The 20,397-nt window shown below is 44.5% G+C and overlaps 1 protein-coding gene across 1 annotated transcript in view; it reads right to left on the minus strand.

Annotated features, from left to right (window-relative positions):
* Positions 1-20,397, minus strand: part of SH3RF3 (SH3 domain containing ring finger 3) — a 311,825-nt gene that overhangs the window by 108,163 nt on the left and 183,265 nt on the right. The window contains exon 2 of the mRNA XM_032592612.1: positions 14,678-14,689. Within this exon, the coding sequence (XP_032448503.1) occupies positions 14,678-14,689 (12 nt within the window). The remainder of the gene's footprint in view (positions 1-14,677; positions 14,690-20,397) is intronic.

Here is a 20,397-nt window from a genome sequence, read left to right on the forward strand (position 1 = left end):
CAGCTCATTTTTTACTACTCACATGAAGAGGAATAAAGAGTACCCCCAGCATCACCAAAACATGAGTGCCTCTGCTGGCCCCCAGGACAAGATCACCACTGGTGCCCAATGGGCCGGCTCACGTGGGTGCCAGGGAGCTTCCTACCATCTGTCAGCACAGGCTAGGGGAGTCGAGCATGCGTGCCTGCGTGTGTGCCCTTTCTCCCTTCAAGACCCATGCATTCTTTGAAGTCTGAGCAGCTTCTGACCATGCACACCTGCATTTCTGAACACCAGGTTTTTCAAAGTTGGCTGGTTTTACAGAGTTTCCATAGGAATGCTACAATGTGCTGTTGCATTCTAGTCGAACAACGGCTTCACAAAGTTCTGTTTCATCAGCAATCTATTTCTGTTTTGCAAAGATAAAGACACCCTCCGTGAAGCTCCTCAGGAATGCTTGTGCTGTCCAACTCCAGATTATCTACATTGTGGCAGGGGTGAGGGAGCATTGCTCTTTAACATATGCTTCAGCCCCCCTAACTGTGCCCCTCAGAGGGCCTTGGACACACAGTGACTGAGCTATCCCCACATGGGGTCCTGGACTACCTCCTCACTCTGGAGAGGAGGAAAGAAAGGAGCAGTGGGACATGAAGGTTGGGAATGAAAACCAGAAGGTTCCATGAAAGGGAGAGCAAAGAGACCTGAAGACCAAGGTCCCTGGCCAGAATTCCATGGGTTCTCTGGTCCAGTGCTGTGTGTGCCATCAGGCAGAGCAGACAGCCACACAAGAAGACTCCCAGGAGCTGCAAAGGAGGCCACCACCAAGAGGTATGGCCGGGAAGGGGACAAGGAATGGCCTCCTTTCACTAAAATCAAAATGCACATGCCCAGAGTCTCCTCGAGTGCAGAAACAGCCTGCCCTCCCACTTGGCTGGGAGAGGCAAAATGTAACTGTGTAAATGGCCTGGCCAGCCAGCTGAAGGGCAGGGAGCAAGGCCCCCTGTGGGAGGAGCCAGGCTTACTGTGCCCCCTTGGTTTCCAAATTGCTCTGGCCCAGCACCCAGCATGATCCCTCAGACAACAGTGTACGCCCCAGTCCCCAACCTCCAAAGCTGCCATGCCAGTCTGCTCTCCTTTATTTCCATAACACACTCAAGAGCTTGCAAAGGTTCAAAGGCTAACAAAATGAGGTTCTCAATCCCTGTGAGAAGCCTGTTGTACACACATGTACCTACGTTCCGTCCGACATCTCCCAAATCTCCGTGGACCTCCTCCCCTGCCTGCTCACCGCCCCTGCCACCCGCGAGCCAGGCCCTCTCCTCACCATCTGCCTCTGCGACCTCATGGTGCTCTAGAGGTCCTGCCGCTCTGGGAGCTGTGACAGCCCATTTGTCTGTGCTTCATTCTATGACCTACCCAAAGTGTGAAGAATGCCCTGTAACATCTGGTTCATAAAGGAAATCAAAAGTAATTCTGTTCTGACAATCATGAAAACATGAGATAATTAGATTGCCTGGAGAAGTTTTAACCCTAGGCTTGGCAGTCTTATATCTAGGCTAGGCAGTCTTGTATCTAGTAAGTATTGTAGGTATTTGTTTAGAGACTAGAACACCTAGTTCAGTCTCCTGAGACCCCCCTTCACACTATGTACAGAAAGAGGCATGTTTGGGTAGCATGTATGTATGTACGCAAGCACATCCACAGGTACACACACTCAAACTGTTCCTCAAACATAAACCGCCCACTGCATACCTGGGTTTCTTGCTCTGAAGTCAGAGAGGAGAAAGGGAAGGTGAACATCTAATATTAGCATAGATTAGGAGCTGGCACACCATGGCCCTGGGGCCAAATCTATCCTGCCTGCTGCCTTTGTAAATCAAGCTTTATGGGGATGTGGCCACACCCATCCATTTACAACAGCAGAGCTGAGTAGTTGTAACAGTCCCTATGGGTCACAAAGCCAAAAGCATTTGCTATCTGGCCCTTTACAGAAAAAGCCTGCAGCCCCTTGGAATGGAACTTCAAAGCTAGCAATGGCCCAAGGTCAGATGCTTGCATGGTTTCCACTAATTCCAGGGAAAAGGTGTGGGCAGCTGCAAGGCCCCTCTGTGTAGCAGGGAATGAGCTACATTTAAGAGTGGCATTGACATTTCCACGGTCAAAGCAGTGATTTGGGAGTTGGGGACAGCTCTGGCTTGGTGGTGGCCTTGTGCTGTGCCTTTTGACAAAGCGCCCCCATATGCAGGGCCTCATTTTCCCATACACCAGAGATAATAAAATCTGTCCTTCTAAACTTCCTAGTAATGTCAAGAGAATAAAATTGATGGCATGTAACGAGCTTTTGGTTTCTTAATGAAGAAGGTGCTATAAAAATGATTATCGTAGACTGTTTGCTGAGGCAAACAAATGTTCCAGGATCCCGGATGCTGGTGCTAGAAAAGGCACCAATAATGACCCCTAAGTGTAGACTGGAAGTAGTATCAGATGGAGATGGTGAGGACAACGCCCTGCCTGGCACCTGTGCACACACTGGGTGAAAGTAAAACTGGCAAACGTCTAGGTGTCCTCCTCAGGTGTGACATCCTCTCTTTCCCTTCTCATGGGTCTCTGGACACTGCTCAGGGTCCCAGGAGTCCCTTCCACCTTGATTCCAAAGGGATGTTCTTCATCCTGACATCCACAGTTCCTGCTACCTCTTCATCATAAGGACTGGCCGCTTTCCCCTGAGCTTTTGGGATGTTGTGTGCTGCTTCCTGAACTCTCCCAGTGTGTCCAGCCAATTCCTCACAGCCACCCTACAGGTTGGTATTATATTGCTGACACTCTACAGATGGGAAACAGGCACAATGGAATTCAGTAATTTGCCCAAAGTCCCAGCTGTGCTAGGAAACAGCACACCAGGGTTGGAACCCCGACAGTCTGACTTCCAAAGCCAAGCATCAACCCACCACTTACGCCACCTTCTAAAAATAATGTGACCATTTATTTAGTGGCTACTCCATGCCAGACACTCCAGGTAACTTGATTATTGCTCACAGGAACCTTGTGAAGTAGGAATTGTTATTGCCATTTTATAACTGAGGAAAACTCAGAAAGGCAAGGATGTTCCTCAGTGTCATGGGACCCACTTCCAGCTCATAACCCCAGCCTGCCTCCTCATGCTCCTAAAGCAGGAGAGGAGCCTCATGGGAGTCAATGATTACCTGGAAGGAAACGTGGAAGGAAAAGGAAAGGGGTGGACTGATTATCCATGAGGCCAGAAGGGTTCATATCTTTACATTTCACCAATTTGGAGAAGTACTCATTTTCCCATTTTCTGGCAAGACCACATCAATAATCCTCAATGATGTCAAAATGTTCCTAGAAGCGTTCTGGACAATGGTTACCTACAGGAGCACGTGGCTGAGTCCTGCAGCATGCCCTGGCATGAGGACTATGGTCTGTATCTTGAAAAGTGGTCTCTGTCCAGCAGCTTCCCAGACAGGGAATATAATCCCTCCCAGGGAATGAAGGGGTCACTGCCTGCAACCCTAGCCCCTCCACTCCAGCCACTGTTGGGGCCTGAATCCCGGGATGTCCTGGCCAGTGCTATGTCTGACATATTACACCAAGGTTCCTAAGAGAAAGACACTAACCAAAGTCACCTTTATGGGTCAAGAGGGCTTCACACTGTGTACCAGGATCTCCAACTACCTCAGAAGGTCAGGAGGTCAGGAAGGAAAGCAAAGGCTTCAACATCTGTTGTTTTTCAGAAAGGAAAATAGGGGTAGATGGTTCCTTGCAGGTTCTTATTTCAACCAAAACTAACCATCACATCACCTTTAAATATTTTTTTACACATTATTGTTTTAATGCTACCCTCCTCCACAAAAAAAAAAAAAAAAAAAAAAAAAAGAAAAGAAAAAGTAATACAAGCAAGTAAGGGAAAAATAGGTATTTGTAAATATCCATGCAGAAAAATTAGTTTCCCTAAGAATCCAGCTTTATTTAAGGGCAAAGAGTTAGAGTCCTCAACCCTCGAGGGGTTTGAAGGTGGCTGTGCTGCAATGTACTTGACTGTCACACACTGGATGCCCTGTGCCTCAGTGTCCTCATCTGTAAAATGGGCATCATCAAGTACTTCTCTCCAAGGGACCTTGTGAGAATAAATAAGGTAACAGCTATCAGTCCCTCATACCAACACCCAGAACCTGGTTTGTACCACAGTTTCCATTTGTGTTAAATAACTTCCCAATGATAACACTATCAGAAAGGAGCATATCGCCTGTTTGTTCAGATGTCCACATCAAAACATCACATGCCACAGATACAGGAACATTTTGTGAAAACAAAGACCTGAGCAAAACAAACTTGACCATGATACTACATTAGTCAGTTATAAAAAGAAAAGTTGTCCCATTGACAGAAGGATGAGTGCCATGCTCCACGAGGCCCCACACATCCCCTTGGCAGCGTTTAAGGGCAGCACCTCAAGAACCATTCCTGCTTTCCTTCTCCCCATCCTTCACTACCACGTGAGTAGCACATTTTGCCATGTGGGAGGTGGGGGCCACGATGCCAGGCGGCATGGCCCCTGGCCACAGGGAAGTCACAGGGCAGATGGGGGCAGGGCCAGAAGGGAGACAAACACACCAAACTCCCTGTGGGCTCTGAGCCTGGGGTCCTAGGCAGGGCGGGTCTGGTCTTCTTGTGAGCAGAAGGGGGTCACAAGACCACTGGGGGTCCTCTCACTACAGATAGGCCCTGAGGTTCTTAGAAATCTTTACATTGTGCGGCCAACCTCAGAAAAAAACATCCCATAGACCCTTTTGTAGATTTTCTCTGCCCTCTATAAATGCTTCAGGCACTTAGATATATGATAGAAAAGTATGTAAACTTCAAGCCCTGAATTAACATTTTGAATGTTAACATTTTGAAAAATACGGTTTGTTATTAGGTTTTTAAAAATTAAGCATGAATCAAAGGATAGCTAATGGTTTGGGCTTAATTTACATATATATTGAATTTGCCTGCTTTATACTAATTCTGCAATTTGTGATCTACACAGGATAGAGGTCTGGCTGTGCGGGGCTCAGACCACAGTGTGTCCTGGGACAGGCAGACGCTGGGGCAGAATTCCTCACTGCAGCCACGTAGGCTGAGCCTTGATGAACGTGGCTGGAGCCAGAGGGGATCCCTTGGTTATTTCCATGTTGACTTACAGAAATAATTAACTACAGATATTTATTTACAAAATGCTGGGCTAACTTTGTAATGGAAATCACCACAAAATTAGATGTCAGTCACTTTTATAGACTTCAGGTGAACTTCATAAATCAATGATTAATGCAAATACTCTCACTAAGGAGAAGCAAACAAATGGTCTCCAGAGTCACTGCCATAGTGTGTGTTTAAGCGTGGCGGACCACTGCCAGGGCTGGCATCCTCCCCTCACGCAGGGGCTGGTTCATGCAACAGCAGCTTGCAAACTACAAGGGAGGTGCACAGCCAGCCCTTTGCATTTGTTAGCCGTGTACTTGAGGGAGAAATGTACTGGCGGCAGCTTTGCTCTGAAATGTATGCTGAAGAATCACCCCGGTTACTACCTATTCTATCTATGAGAAACTCTTTCTTGAAGCCTTCATGCTTTAGTGTGATTTTGTAAACCCATTTTAAAGTGCAAACAGGGTCTCTAGTCATACTCTCACCCCACCTAAAAAGACCATCTCTCCAGCATGGAACCTCTTCGCCCACATAAGGGAGGGTCTTTCTCCTGCTGGCCGGCTTCCTGGCCGAGTAGTGATTTTTGGCCTGCCTGAAATACTCAACATTTTACTAAAATATTAAAAAGCTTACTTGGCCTGCCTGAATTTTCAAAAATTAGGAGGAGGAACACCATCTACGCTAAACATTTTCTGATGGGTAGTGAACAAAACATAACAAGTCCCTGCCTTCATGGAGTTTATGTTCCAGCAAAGGGACAAGCAAGGAAATAGTAAGCAAAATTGAGAGATTAGAAAGTTAAGTGCTAAGGGGCAAACAAATCAGGGAAAGGGACAAGAAAATGTGGGAAGGGGGCAGGTCGAAATCTTAGAGGGGTGTCACTGAGAAGGTAACCCTGGGCAGCCCTAAGTTGGGGGCACGGGGCCTTGGAAGGGTGAGAGGGAGCCAGGGGAGGCCATGCAGCTCCAGGAGTTCCAGGGGGTCCCTGAATGAGATGGGTGCAGTCAGGAGCTTTGCATTTGCAAACTGAGGCACAGGAAGAGGATAAAGAGGGACACAGAAATTTCCTTCTTACAGGGAACATTTTAGGAAGAGATGAGCTGTTTGTTTGGGGCAGGTGAGAGGTTGCACCTAGCCCCTATAGCTCCAGCTTCAAGACAGTCAAGTCCAGCATTCTGGATCAGGCTGAGGGACAGAGTGACGCCAAAGGCTGGCAGAGATGGCATTCTCACTGCCATGAGGCTGTAGAACATCGTGATGAGTCTGCACTGAGAACACACAAGTTTTACTTCTGAAGCAAGTAGTGGTGTAATTATTATTATCCTGTGCAGAAACAAAACCGTAACTTGAATGATAAACAAGTATATGAGCCATCAGTGCTGTGATATAAACTATGTTCCCCAAGCCCCAAATCGGGAAACATGGCCTGGGAGGGCATAAAAAATAACTAAACACAGAACTTCCAAAGAAAATCCAGCCTAAAACACAGAAAAGAGAACAGAGACCAAGAGACTTCTCAATAAAAATGCTGGGCTCGCCAAACATGTAGTCAGCCTGCCTGCTTTCCAAGCACTCTGCCTCCAAAGTGCTACCTAGAAGCAGGTGGCATAGAACATTCTGACTGAGGCAGCAAAGAGAAATGAGTGGGAAAAAGTGGCCTTCTTGTTGCTTCGCCGTTTTGGTCCTGCTGGATTCCCTGCCTCTCTCACTGGAACTATGGCTGCCTCACGGGCCCTTGCCATCATTGGGAAGGGGTGGGGTGGGTGTTGCACACACATCCCCTACTCATTCTCTGCACCAGCTGCTACCCTTCCTCCAGACAATCAAGTCTTTACCCCTATTTTCCTGGAAAAGTCATCTAAGGGCAAAGTCAGACAGGAAACTATCAGACCCACAGAGCAGCCTTCTTTAACATCAGGAGGCCTCAAGGGGCAGGGGCAGGGGGGACGGAGGTATCTGAACAACGAAGTGGTCTTTAAAAGTTCAGTGCACAAATGAAGAGTTGGCTGAGATTTAAATGAGTGGCTGGACTTTTTGAAACTCTTAGAAACATGCTCCTATCTTTAAAATTTAACAAATTCACCACCCTTCAGAAGTTATTCTAAGATGCTACAATTATTAATTCATTTATTCTACATAACATTAATAGTTGAATATTGTAACTGTCTCCATTTTATAGATGAGGAAACTGAGTCACAAAAAAATTAAGAAACTTGCTCAAGGTCACATAGCCAGCCTTTATCCTCTATGCCAAGAATCAGCAAACTTCTTCTATAAAAAGCCAGATAGTAAATATTTTAGGTTTGCAGGCCAGAGGGTCTCCTGACAAAGCTACTCCATTCTGCCATTGTAGCATGAAAGCGGCCCTAGATTCCATAGATTATACCTCAGTGAATGGGTGTGGTTATGTTCCAATAAAACTTTATTTACAAAAACAGGCAAAGGGTGTCTTTGGTCTTCAGGCTGGGATTTGCTGCTCAAAATACATTTTCTCACTTTGTGTCCAACAAAATGTGATCACTCTCAAATTGTCCTCAAGTCTGTGTTAATGGAGAATCAGGCTCTGTTTTATTTTGTGTTTTTTGAAAGCAAAATAACAACGGATTGACTTTCTTAAAATCTGATGCCCAAACTGATGTATCAAATTGGTCACTTACAGTTTCTTAGACATTTCAATGATACAAGACATGTCCAATGAGGAGAAGCCAGGGATTTTTAAAGGTAAAATTAATCACCCTAACTTGAATTTTCAACTGCAGGCAGGAGAATGCCTGAATTGGACAAACATAGGCAATGCTATCATTTTCCTCAGGGTTACAGGCCTGGCACTGGCTGCCAGCGAGACTAAGCTCTAAACAATGTTCAACTCAGGAAATGAGTTCAGGAGTTTAGAACTGTGGTATTCTAGAAAAAGCTCCAGGGCCAGTGCCCAAGCTCTGCGGCCATTCCCCAATTCCTAGAAGGATCAAACCTACAGGAAATCAAAGTGGAGGGGACTTCGTCCAGGCCGTGTTTCTGGCACACTCACCCTCCAAAGGGCCCCAGGCCAGGGTGCAGCCTGACCCCACCTGCTGCTGGGATAAAGGACCCCAGGCTGCACTTGTTTCTGTAAGCTGTGGTGATATGTACTGCCAAGGCTTTGCTTTCACACTTTATTTCCATTTCATTGGAATAGCTCAAAAGAACCCATCAGTTCCTGATCATTTATTCTGCATAGCAAGAAATACTTCAATACATTTGTAAGGACACAATTAGCATACCGTGTAAATTCAAGAGCATGGTCCTGAGTCCTATCCACCTACACTAGTGCTGGAGCTGCTGCACACAGACCTGGGTCTGTAAGAACTGCTCAGCCCCCACCTCCCATCTGGCAGATGCAAGCACATCCCGCCCACTGTGGGCAGCCCCAGCGTCCTCTGCACCACAAGGAGAGTTAAGCGGGGCATCCTGACAGAACTAAAGGCAGAATAGTGTGTCCTGGAGGAGCAGAGTGGAGGGGCCCTTGTGGCCCAGTGTGCAGCCAGGGCAAGAGAAGGCCCTGTCCCTCTGTCCCACCACATGGTCTTGGAAACAGGCAGCAGTGAGAGGCAGTGTCAGGGAACTTCATGTCTCTATGGCCTCACTCAGGCTGCAGCCAGCAGCACACGTCACAGCTGTCAGGGTTCTGCTGCAGGCTGAGGGAAGGGCCGATTCCAAGAAACCAGCCCTGGCTACAGTTCTCACCTTCATTACCTACTGCGAGAATAGTACCAGGAGCACAGGTGCCCACAGGAAAGAGCTGGGGCAGCGGATGGAAGACAGATGACAGGGCAGAGGCCAGCAGGGGCCAACTTGGCCAGACACTAGCAGCCTGAGGGAGAGCACAAGGCCACAGCTGCTTTCCTCTTAGAAGTGAACAGCCTCTCCTCCTGCAGCTTACAGTCAGCCTTGGCCAGTCTACATGCAAACAGACGTACCAAAGAGACTGGCAAAAATCATGCAGTCTTCTCATCATAGAGGAAGTGGAAAGTCAGAGTCCTGGGCTGCCACTGGGCTCCTGCCACTGGGCTCAGCTGGCACCCATGGCTAAGTGTGGATGGCATGCACAGAAAGACCTGCAAGCAGTCCCGGCCCTGTTCTCCAGGCAGGCCAGGTGTCCACAAGGCCCATGGGAGAGCCACGGCCCCTCCCACACAGTCCCAACCAAAGGCTCACGAACCATTATTAATACAATTCATTTGCCTACCCACTATTTCCTGGCCCCCTAATATGTCCAGACACAGTTCTAGGAACTGCTAATATGTTAGAAACAAAACAGACAAAAATCATCTATGCCCTGAGGGAACATACATTTTAGACAGGGAAAGAGATGTATGTAAAATAAATCATTACCTATATGCAGCACATTGAAGTCGGTAGGTATTATGGAGGAAAAACATCCAGAAGAGAATGGGAAGTGTCAGTGGGGCTTGGAGTTTGCAATTTTAAATTCAGTCCAGGTTCTGGGGGAAGCGCCCCAGGAGAGGAGGACACAGGCAATGCCTGGGTGATGTTCCTGGCCTAGAAAAATTCCTCTGCTCACACTCAAATCAGTTTCTTCCTGACGCAAAAAGAGGAGAGAGAAGAGGGGCAGAGGGGAGGAGGCAGGGAAAAAGGCTGGGAAGCTGCTAACTGATGACAAATGAGCTCTTTTGATGGCTAATTCCTGAGTCTTGCTCTGGCACACAGCCCTGTGGGGCAGAGGGAAGATCTGTGCACAGCATCAGGGGATGTCAGCTTCATAAACACTAGCACTCCTGATGCTCCAGGAAACAGAGATCCAGGCACAGAGCATGGAGAGAAGGAAGAAACTATCCTCTGGTCATCAGGATACAGAGCATCTTCTTGTGCTCAAGAGAAAAGCTGAGGAGCCCTTTTTGGATTTTGGTCCAAAGTCAACACAGATGCTACAAGGATTCCAAATGCCTGGCTTTTCACACAAGGCTTAGAACCGGCTAATACATGGCATGACCTCTATTCAGCACATATTTACCAGGCACTCCTTTATAACACACGATGCAAGCAACACAGAGACAAGTGACTGAAAGACCCTAAGCAAGAAATTCACAGTACCTTCACACAGAGCCTATTTGTTGATGGGAAGCAGGGTGAGATCACAAACACACACACACACACACACACACACACACACACACACCCTCTCAGGAGGGGCTGGGGAGTGATGGTGTCTATTTGCCATTCTGAGTACACAATCTGAAATATCTACCTTTATCCATCCATTGTTCCATCCATCCCTCTATCCATCCATCCATCCATCCATCCAGGGACTAGGTGAGATAGTAGAGATATAACAGTTTAAGGGCTGACATACTCCCCATTCTCACAAAGTTTGTGAGGAAGATGGAATACTTATGTAGATTAATAATATACATAACATAATGACTTTAAAGAATCTACAAGATAAAAGTCTTGGATACTTCTGAGACATCCACATAGGAGGCAAAAAAAAAGAGAGGTAAGTGACAGAGATAGGCATGAGAAGTTTACCATTTTTCTTTAGCTTTGCAACAACACTTGAAATGCAAACCAAAATTGAGGAAAAGGCAACATTCTTCTTTCTGTGGGCCACTAAGTTTGGCAGACTTACCACACACATTCCATTATGACAGAAACTGGGCACAAAACATTCTTTCCAGCACTTTCCCTCAGAGTACCTCCTCAGCTGCCCCACAGTGGGAGAAGACAGATAGCCTATACATATATCACATATGCAACTTTTTAATTTTTTTAACCATTTGCTTCATGTAGATGAAATTACATATTTCTTAAGGGCCAGGAATGTTGTCTTCTCATGGCCTCCCTTTATCAATGCCTGGCTCAAACACTAGAGATCCAAGAACCCATTGGAAAATGTTATGGTTTATCTAGACCCAAAGTTAAAAGGCTCTCCAGAGAGACTTTTGGAAACCATTCATTTCATATAACTTTCTTCTTTGTCACACTCTATATAGGGCAAAACTGCCTAAAGATGTCAGAACAGGCGGGTTGAAGGTGGGGGCTGGGCCCATGTATGGTAAGAAAAAGTACCTATTGCCTAGTTTGTGTCAGGCTCCTACAATTTATTTCACTTTCCTTTCTGCTGTCTTGCATCTCAGCTCTAAATCAAGCTGAGCACAGTCCTCGTGTAGGCCTTGGAGAGGTGTAAGCATCTCTGCTGAAGCTTCCTGTGCTGGGCTTGGCCTGTCAGCTAGGACTAGGCTGAATGGGCCATCCATCTCAGAAACATGCCAGAGGAAGGCTGGGCTGTGGGGGGAGGGGACAGGCACAGGTTCTAGTCATGACCTCAAACCCTTTGTTTTTACTCCCAGGGCAAAGAATCTAATGATTTACATCCATTGGAAGAGTCTTAGTGAAGATCCCTTCCTGCAGATCAACCTTATTCTTTGGGTCCAGAAGTGTTCCTCATGGGGACCTGTTCTCCATGCCAAAGCCCTTTTATCAGGAGTTCATCTTTCAGAAATCTCCAGGATGGTTCTCAGATGGAAAAATTTAGAGACAATCCACAAAGCGTGGTCAGTGACTGGACCTAGAAGTTAGTGGCACAGAGGGGACTGAGCAGGGTGAAATGCCAACAAATTGTGGGCAGGCAGCATTATGAGAGAAGCTAGAAAAAACAGTGAAAGGAACACGTTTTCAGGGGGAAAGGGAGGTAAAGGAAGAGGACAAGTCTGGCCACAAGAAATGTGGTCGCTTGTACTGTCTCTGTGGACATGTGACCAAACCCCCAGGGAGACAACAGAGACCAGTAAGGATGTGGGAGGAAGGAGGGGCACATTCTTATCATGACCACTCCATTAACATCCTGGAGCAGGCTCAGGTCACCATCCCTGGGTCAGAGGGTAGAGACAGGAACAGTGAGCTCACATGTTTGATGTTCCCACATTCCAACTCTGGATGGCATTTAGTGCTCATGTCAACGACTGTCACCTCCCTGCCACCAGAGTGGTCATGCGTTTCTCTGGTTCACACACACACAGATTTGGGGATGAGAATTATGCTGCCAGATCAGAGGACAATGTACAACCAATAACCTAAATAGACAATAGTCATACACCAAAATCTATTTCTGGACTTCCATTTCTATCAATACCACCATCTAAGCATCCTGGACAACCCTCCAAACTGAAAAACTAAAATGCTAGATTAAAAAGAACAAAGACCATCTTTAAAATGAATTGCTGATCAAAAAGAATGAAATCTTGCCATTTGCAACTATGTGGATGGAACTAGAGGGTATTATGCCAAGCAAAATTAGTCAAAGACAAATATATGACTTCACTAATATGAAGACTTTAAGATACAAAACAGATGAACATAAGGTAAGGGGAGCAAAAATAATATAAAAACAGGGAAGGGGCAAAACATAAGAGACTCTTACATGTGGAGAACAGAGGGTTACTGGAGGGGTTGTGCAAGGGGGGATGGGCTAAATGGGTAAGGGGAATTAAGGAATCTACTCCTGAAATCATTGTTGCACTATATGTTAACTAACTTGGATGCAAATTTAAAAAATAAAAAATAAATTTAAAAAAAGCATTGCTGAAATTGGAGGTTCACCTCCTAGGAACTGTTCTTGGAAAAAACAAACAAGTAAAGAAACAAATCAAATCAAATCAGTTTACAGGAAACACAGGGGATACAGGAACATGATACATAATAGCACAAGGATTTAACCAGCAAAGTCAAGACCATGGAAGTTCCACAGGACAGACAACTAGGTTTCTTCAATATCAGTGGCATGAAGAGGCAGTGGGAACTGTTGGGTGAAAAGGACCAGAAGAGAATATCCAGTGCACATGTGGATTTTGTTAGGATGTCCTTGGAACCACAGTAGAGGGGACGGCCATCTTGCCAGCGCAACCCAACGAAAAGCCCCTAGCAGCGAACCAGAACGAATTGAAGGTCAACCAATCACCAGCGACAGCACGACCTGACGTGAAAAAGGCCCACCTGGACCTAAATGCGGAACCGCTGCAGCTTAAAAACCCTACCCCACCACACCTGGGCGTGACTTCCCTGACTCCTCTCTCTCTCTCTCCCCTTGAGTCACGGAACCTCGCCCAAGACCTTAGTTCCCAATAAAGCCTTTGACTGATAAAATTTTAGTTCTTGACTCTTACCTTTACCCTAGCCTACGCCTGACCCTAACAGATTTATTTCAGAAAAACAAAGAAGCCATTTTAGAGACTATCTGGGAAATTTGCACATGGACGATTTTAGGGAATTATTGTTAATTTTGAAAAGATATGATGATGGGGGTGGGAGGGGGAGGGGAAAGTGGGTGATGGGCATTGAGGAGGGCACCTTTTGGGATGAGCACTGGATGTTGTATGGAAACCAATTTGACAATAAATTTCATTAAAAAAAGATACTATGATGATATTGTAGTTACGTGTTTTTTAAGACTTCAGGGCACCTGGGTAGCTCAGTCAGTTAACCATCAAGCTCTTAACTTCAGCTCAGGTCATGATCTCACGGTTGGTGAGAATTGAGTCCTGTTCTGGGTTCTGTGTGGACAGTGCAGAGCCTACTTGGGATTCTCTCTCTCCTCTCTCTCTACCCCTCCCCCGTTCTCTCTCTCCCAAAAATAAATAAATAAATAAACATTAAAATAAAAGACTTCATCTGTTGGAGAAACATACTGATGTATTTACAGGTGAAGTGATATAATGCTTGAAATTAGCTTTGAAAGATTGCACACACATACAACACACAAACTGGAGGGAGATATGAAACAAGATGAGCAAACGCTGATAAACTATGGATGCTGGATATATGGGGTCGTTCTACTAGACCCTCCACTATTGTGTATGTTTGAAAGTATCTACAATAACAAGAGAAAGAAATACATGGCTGAGCTGACACAAAGAAGGATTACGCAAAGGTCAAGAGTGAACCCCGGAACCCCGGGAAGAGAGCACCAAAGCCATTTTACTGCGAGGTTTCTGCTGAACTGTTTTGATGCTGGAGAGCGGTAGGCTGTGAAGTCTTGGCTCCACTCACAGCGGGATGTCTACTCAGAGCTACCTAAGAAAGTTTGGCTAATAGGCGCCCCCCTTAGTAGAAGCAAGAATGAAAAACACGCCAGCTGCACTGAAAGCTCTGATCTCCTAAAAACAAGACTTGCCAGCTGACTCCATCAATGTATAAAAAAAACATAACACGTCATGTCTAATCTGGGTATTCCAGGCATATAAGATTGGTTTAAAATTAGAAAAATTACTCATTTGTCACAGTGAAGATTGAAAGGCAAAAACCATTCCATCTCAAAAGTTTTTTTTTTAAAAAAAATCATTTAACAAAATTCAAATTTGACTTTTCATTTAAAAATAACCTCTGAATAAACTGAATCAGAGAAAAACGTCCTTAACCTGATAAAGAATATCAACAAAACCACCACAACAAACCCCAAGCTGAGTGGGGAAATCTTGAATACGGTACCTCAAAGATCAGGAACAAGGCAAGGATGCTGTTTACATCACTCCTATTCAACACTGCACTGGGGATGCCATCAGACAAAAGAGAAAGGGGGAAAGATTGGAAAGAAAGAAATGAAACTACAATCATTTGTAGATGGTATGATCGATCATCTATGTAAAACCCAAAATTACTACCCAGAAATGATTAGAATTAATAAGATTTGCAAGGTTTTTGGATACCACCACCAAAATATAAAAGTCAACTGTTTTTCTTTTTTCTCTTTTTTACGTTTTCTTATTTATTTTGAGAGACAGAGAGAAGGGGTGGGTAGGGGCAGAGAGAGAGTAAGAGAGGAGAATACCAAGCGGGCTGTCAGCGCAGAGCCCAATGAGGGGCTCAAACTCATGAACTGTGAGATCATGACCTGAGCCGAAACCAAGAGACAGACACTTAAATGACTGAGCCACGCAGGTGCCCCATCAACTTTTTCTATACATAATCAACAAGCAGTTAGAACACAGAATTTCTAAAAATACTTTATATTTTTCTTGCTGTTATAAATTGTACTAGTAATAAATTTAACAAAAAATGTGCATTCCCTTCATGGAGAGTATTATGAAATTTTACTGAAAGACATTAAAGATAAACAAATTGAGAGTAGTACTATGTTTTTGAGTAGAAAGTTTCAGAAAAGCTGCAATTTTGTCTCTAATGTATAGTTCAAATGTATTTCTAATGTAAATCTCAACAATTTTGAAGTACTTGGCAAGATTCAAAATATATAGAGACAGCAAAGCCCCTTGTCCGACTAGATATCAAGGCTTTAAATAAGTTATAGTAATTATGAACATATAATGGAATCAGGAATAGACAAATAGATGGAAGGAATGGCCCCAGTCCAGAAAAAGCGCCACACAAAGATGACCTGATTTATGAGCACGGGTACTACAGATCACGCAGAGGAAGCCTAAGCTATTTAATAAATGGTGTTGGCAAAACTGGATTATCTATGTAGGGGAAAAAATGGTCCTCTACCTCATGCCATATAAAAAATTATTTCTAGACGAATTAAAGTCTTCAATATGAAAAGCAAGTCTGTGAAACTTTTAGAAGTTAATGTTAAGGCTCCAGGGTAGGAAAAGATGTTTTTAAATAAGACCCAAAACATTCACCATAAAAGAAAATGTGCTCACGGGTGCCTGGGTGGCTCAGTCGGTCAAGCGTCCAACTTCGGCTCAGGCGTGATCTCACAGTTCATGGGTTCGAGCCCCACATCAGGCTCTGTGCTGACAGATCAGAGCCTGAAGCCTGCTTTGGATTCTGTGTCTCCCTCTTTCTCTGGCCCTCCTGTTCTCATGCTCTCTCTCAAAAATAAATAAACATTAACATTTTTTTTAATTTAAAAAGAAAATGTGTTCAGTTCAACAACATCAAAATTTTAGAAAACATCTATTCATCAAAGGACACTAAAAAGAAAGGAAACAGCCAATCCAAAAACTGGAAGAAGATATTTACAACACATTCCAAAGCAAGGTATTTGCACTGAGAACAGATAAATAACTCAGCAGCCACACTGTGGTTAAGAGCAAACTCATGCCAGGTTCAGTTCCTGCCCTGCTCTTACCAGCTGGGGCCTGAGTAAGACACTGCATCTGCCCCGCAGACTCCTTACTTGCGAGGCAGATGTCACGGTAGTAACACCTATTCCACTGGGAAGGATAAAAACAGATTATATATCCAAAACTACTTAGAACAGTGGCAACAGGGTAAACACTAGATAAATATAACCTACCTTCAAGGAAAAGAGAAGTAACTCCAACAGGCATTATATAAAGACAAACACAAATGGCCCATAAACATATGAAAACATAACAGCAATGGTAATCAGAGATTTGTAAATTACATGTCATTTGACATCCACTAGACTGGGAAAAATGAAAAAGTCTAACAGCAAGTGTTGGCAAGGGGTAGAAAGGAGTGTCTGCCACCAATCCAAGTGGGAGTGAAGAAGTGCTCTCTTGCCTGGCTACCAGTTCCAAAGAAACCAGCCCTGTGTTCTCTAGAGAAAGGATGCACTTCTATGTATGCATCAAAAAACCAGAAGCAACAAAAATGCCCAACAACTGTAAAGTGGGCAATGTGTGATACACTCAAATCATGGAGCACTATCCTGTAGAAAGATGAGTGAACGAGATCTGCAGGTGTCAACATAGCTGATTCTTTGCTGGGTGGAAGAAGCAAGTCACAGAAGAACACGCAATGATTCTAAGAATATCACATTCAGCACCAGGCAAAGCTACTTAAAACTAAAGAAACTATTCAGAAACACATACACACATATTCTTAAACACTTCTGCCACCATAAGAAAAGCAAAGGTGACAGTGAAAGAACAGGAAAAGCCACCTGAAGAGCCCCCAAGTCTCAATGTTTATCAACTGGGTGGGAGACACACTGATGCATGTTATATTATCACTCCTTAAACTGTGTCCACCTTCACAGAGTTCCATGCATATATTTCACAATAAAAATATTGTTAAAATGAAGTATAAAGACTATTCATTTCTAGTCTAAGTGCCACACACACTTCAACCTTCCATGAGCTTCTCATCAGGAGTGATTTGCAATGAAAGCCTACAAGGTTCATGTTCAAATCAGTGTTCAAATCCTGAATGTTACTTCAGGAACAGAAGTAACAAGGAGGGAGGGCAGTGGGAACCGGAAGCCTATACACTGCTCTGGGCCAGCAGCATGCGACACACTCAGAGGGGGTCACTGGAGGAACAGGTGGAAATATCTGGCCTGCAAACCAGATTAGTGGGGACACAGGATAAAGGCTGTTTATAAATACTCTAATTAAAGTGTCATCATATAAAAGATTGGGACAAACTACATTGTAGAGAGTGGCCTGCAGGATAGAGCCCAGACCACCTAGGTGGATGTTACAGGCAGACTAGGAATCCTTATTGAAAACAAACTTCTAGTAGCCAGAGTGGAGAATACAATGGGCTGCCTCTGGAAGGAGTGAGTTCTAGGATCCAATCCAATATGGAAGAGACAATTGGGGATTTATAAAGGGGACTGGGCCACTGGGGACTGGGGGCAGAGGAGACTAAGAAAGTAAACAGAGTAGGAGATCCCTGAGATCCCTTTCAGGCTCTGTGCAAACTGACCCACCCTCACTCCTGTGATACCAGCTGCAGGGATGGAGTAGGGTGCTGAACTCAGGAAAATTAAAGACTAGTGCGTTGTTTCCGAGCACTGCAGAGGAAATATGGCCAAGAACCCCCACACTGACCTCCAGAGCCTGGTAAGAGTCATCACATCCCTCTTTCTAGCCTCTAGAAAAAACAAAACACAAAACCCACAAACACATTCTTAAAACATTTCTTAATGCAAGCCAAAGGCCTGTCCCAGAATAGCCATTTCCTTGCCAAGGTTGTGGGACTACATTTTTCTTAATGAGTCATTACTGTTTAGGAATGGAAGAGGAGAGAGTTTGGGGAACTGACATCTCACTGTTGCTTCCAGGAGATGGTGTGCCAACATGCACGCATGTACAGACACTGCATTAGTTCAAACACACTGCATACTAAGGGAAGAAGAGGGCTGTTCCTCAGAATTAGAAGCAGATTTGTATCAGGCTCTGTTCCCATCTGTACATTCATCCTCTCCTAGTATCACTGGTGCACACACAGCATTGTAATTTTCACCTACGTTGCTACCAGAAGGCATCAACAGCTTCTCTGCAAGGAATTCCAGGCTAAAAAACCAACTTTGCTTCCCTAAAAGACCATCTCCAAAGGACTAATTAGCACTTTACAAATATTAGTCGATGATCAAATATTATTAGACGATCAACATGGCTTTCCTTCCAAAGGTAAGTGGTGACTGCAACCTCCATTATTATTTTAAAATCTAAAAGATTAATCAAAACCAGTTCACACCCTCAAAGATGGCTATAACCATAAAGGCAGGCAACAGGAAATGTCATCAAGGATGTGGAAAAACCAGAACTCTCATACTTTTCTGGTGGTGAAACGGTATAGCCACTCTGAACAAGGCTGGCGATGCCTCGAATCATTAAACAGAGCTACCAGATGACCCAGTAATTCTACTCCTAGATCTGTGAAAACCTGTCCCCATCAACTTGCACATGAATATTCACAGCAAAACCACCCACAATAGTCAAAAAGTAAGAAAACCCAAATGCCTGTCCACTGGTGAGTGGATAAACAAATGTGGTATAACCACATGATGCATTATTATTATTCGACTATAAACAAATGAAGTGAGCTATGTCACAACCAGGATGAACTTTAAAAATACTATGTTAAGTGAAAGAAATCAGACCACATATCATCTAATCTCATTTATATGAAATGTACAGAATACACAACTTCACAGAGACAGAAAACAGATTAGTGGTTTCCAGGAGCTGAGGGGACAGGGAACAGGAAGCGTCTGCTGCTGGGCGTGGGGTTTCCTTTTGAGATGACAAAAATGTTCTGGAATCAGCAGTGGTAGTTATACTAAAGACTACTTAAAAACATTAAGATACAAACTTAAAAAAAAAAAAACCAAAAGGTTACCACTCTGAGATATTTGGGGACCTAAGAGAACAACAATCACTACCTTGTATAAAACAGGTTAACAGTTTGGAGCAACGTCTTCATGTCCACTATCTCTTCCAAATTTTACCACCACTTGTAGGAGGGTGGGAGCCCAGCCCAGCCATCATGGTTCTTGTCACTTCCTCTGGTTCCTGCTAGAAGCACGTAAGAACACCCACAGGTAAACCACATGGGCATACAGGGTTCACTAGCCCCTGGTGCAGAAGCACATGAAGTCAGGTCACACTGGAGACCACTACATTGGGGGCTTCAATTTTTTGCCCACCCACCACAACTTATGATATTCTTCATGGAGAGAGAGGCGGGGCTACAAATTATTAGCAGGGAATACACATGGATAGTTTATTTTTTTTTAAATCTCACTGAACATCCTTTAGGGTGACAATCCTGATGGCCCCCTGGCTCTTCTTCCCACTTCAGAAGCACACACTTCCCCATTCCTCCCCTGGCATTGAGCGTGGAAGCTAAGGCCTCTCTCCGGAGTGCATTCTGTGAGCTCAAGCATGGCCAGCAGAAGCAGCAAGATCTCTGCAAGTTCCCTCCTGTCTGTGCTGTAACATTTTAATGAAACAACCCCGGGGGTAAGATGATAAAGACACTGACATGGTACAAGAAAATCCCTCTGCAACACAGCTTAACAGCCGTGCCCACATCCCACACTTAGCTTTTTTATGATGTCTGCCTACTCTCATTAAATTCCAATCTAGCCAGGGAAAAGTCACCTCTTGGCCTCATCTTAACATTACAAGAGTTGTGCATGGAACTTTAATTGATGGCAATAAAGCTGTCTGCCCATATCCTAACGTGGTGAGATACATAGACACCAAAAGCCTGATTTCCAAGCTGGAGAAGGGTCCTCATTTGAATTCTTATCTGTTGAAAAACCAAAGAATGAGCTGACAGTCTACCCCTTAATGAATTAGAAATCACTTATGTGGGTACCCTTTGTGCTCAGTTAATACATCCTTTTTAAAAGGTTATTTCTGCACTGGATTCGTCCTTTCACATTCGACTGGAGGCTACTGCAGATTTATTCATTCAGCAAATTTATTCTTGCAGTAGCTCTCAAAAATCAGCACACACTATTATACAGCACAGGCTCCATTTGTGAAATTATTTATAGCC

Source organism: Lynx canadensis, chromosome A3 (genome assembly GCF_007474595.2).
Source record: "Lynx canadensis isolate LIC74 chromosome A3, mLynCan4.pri.v2, whole genome shotgun sequence".
In the NCBI taxonomy this organism is placed as follows: domain Eukaryota; kingdom Metazoa; phylum Chordata; class Mammalia; order Carnivora; family Felidae; genus Lynx; species Lynx canadensis.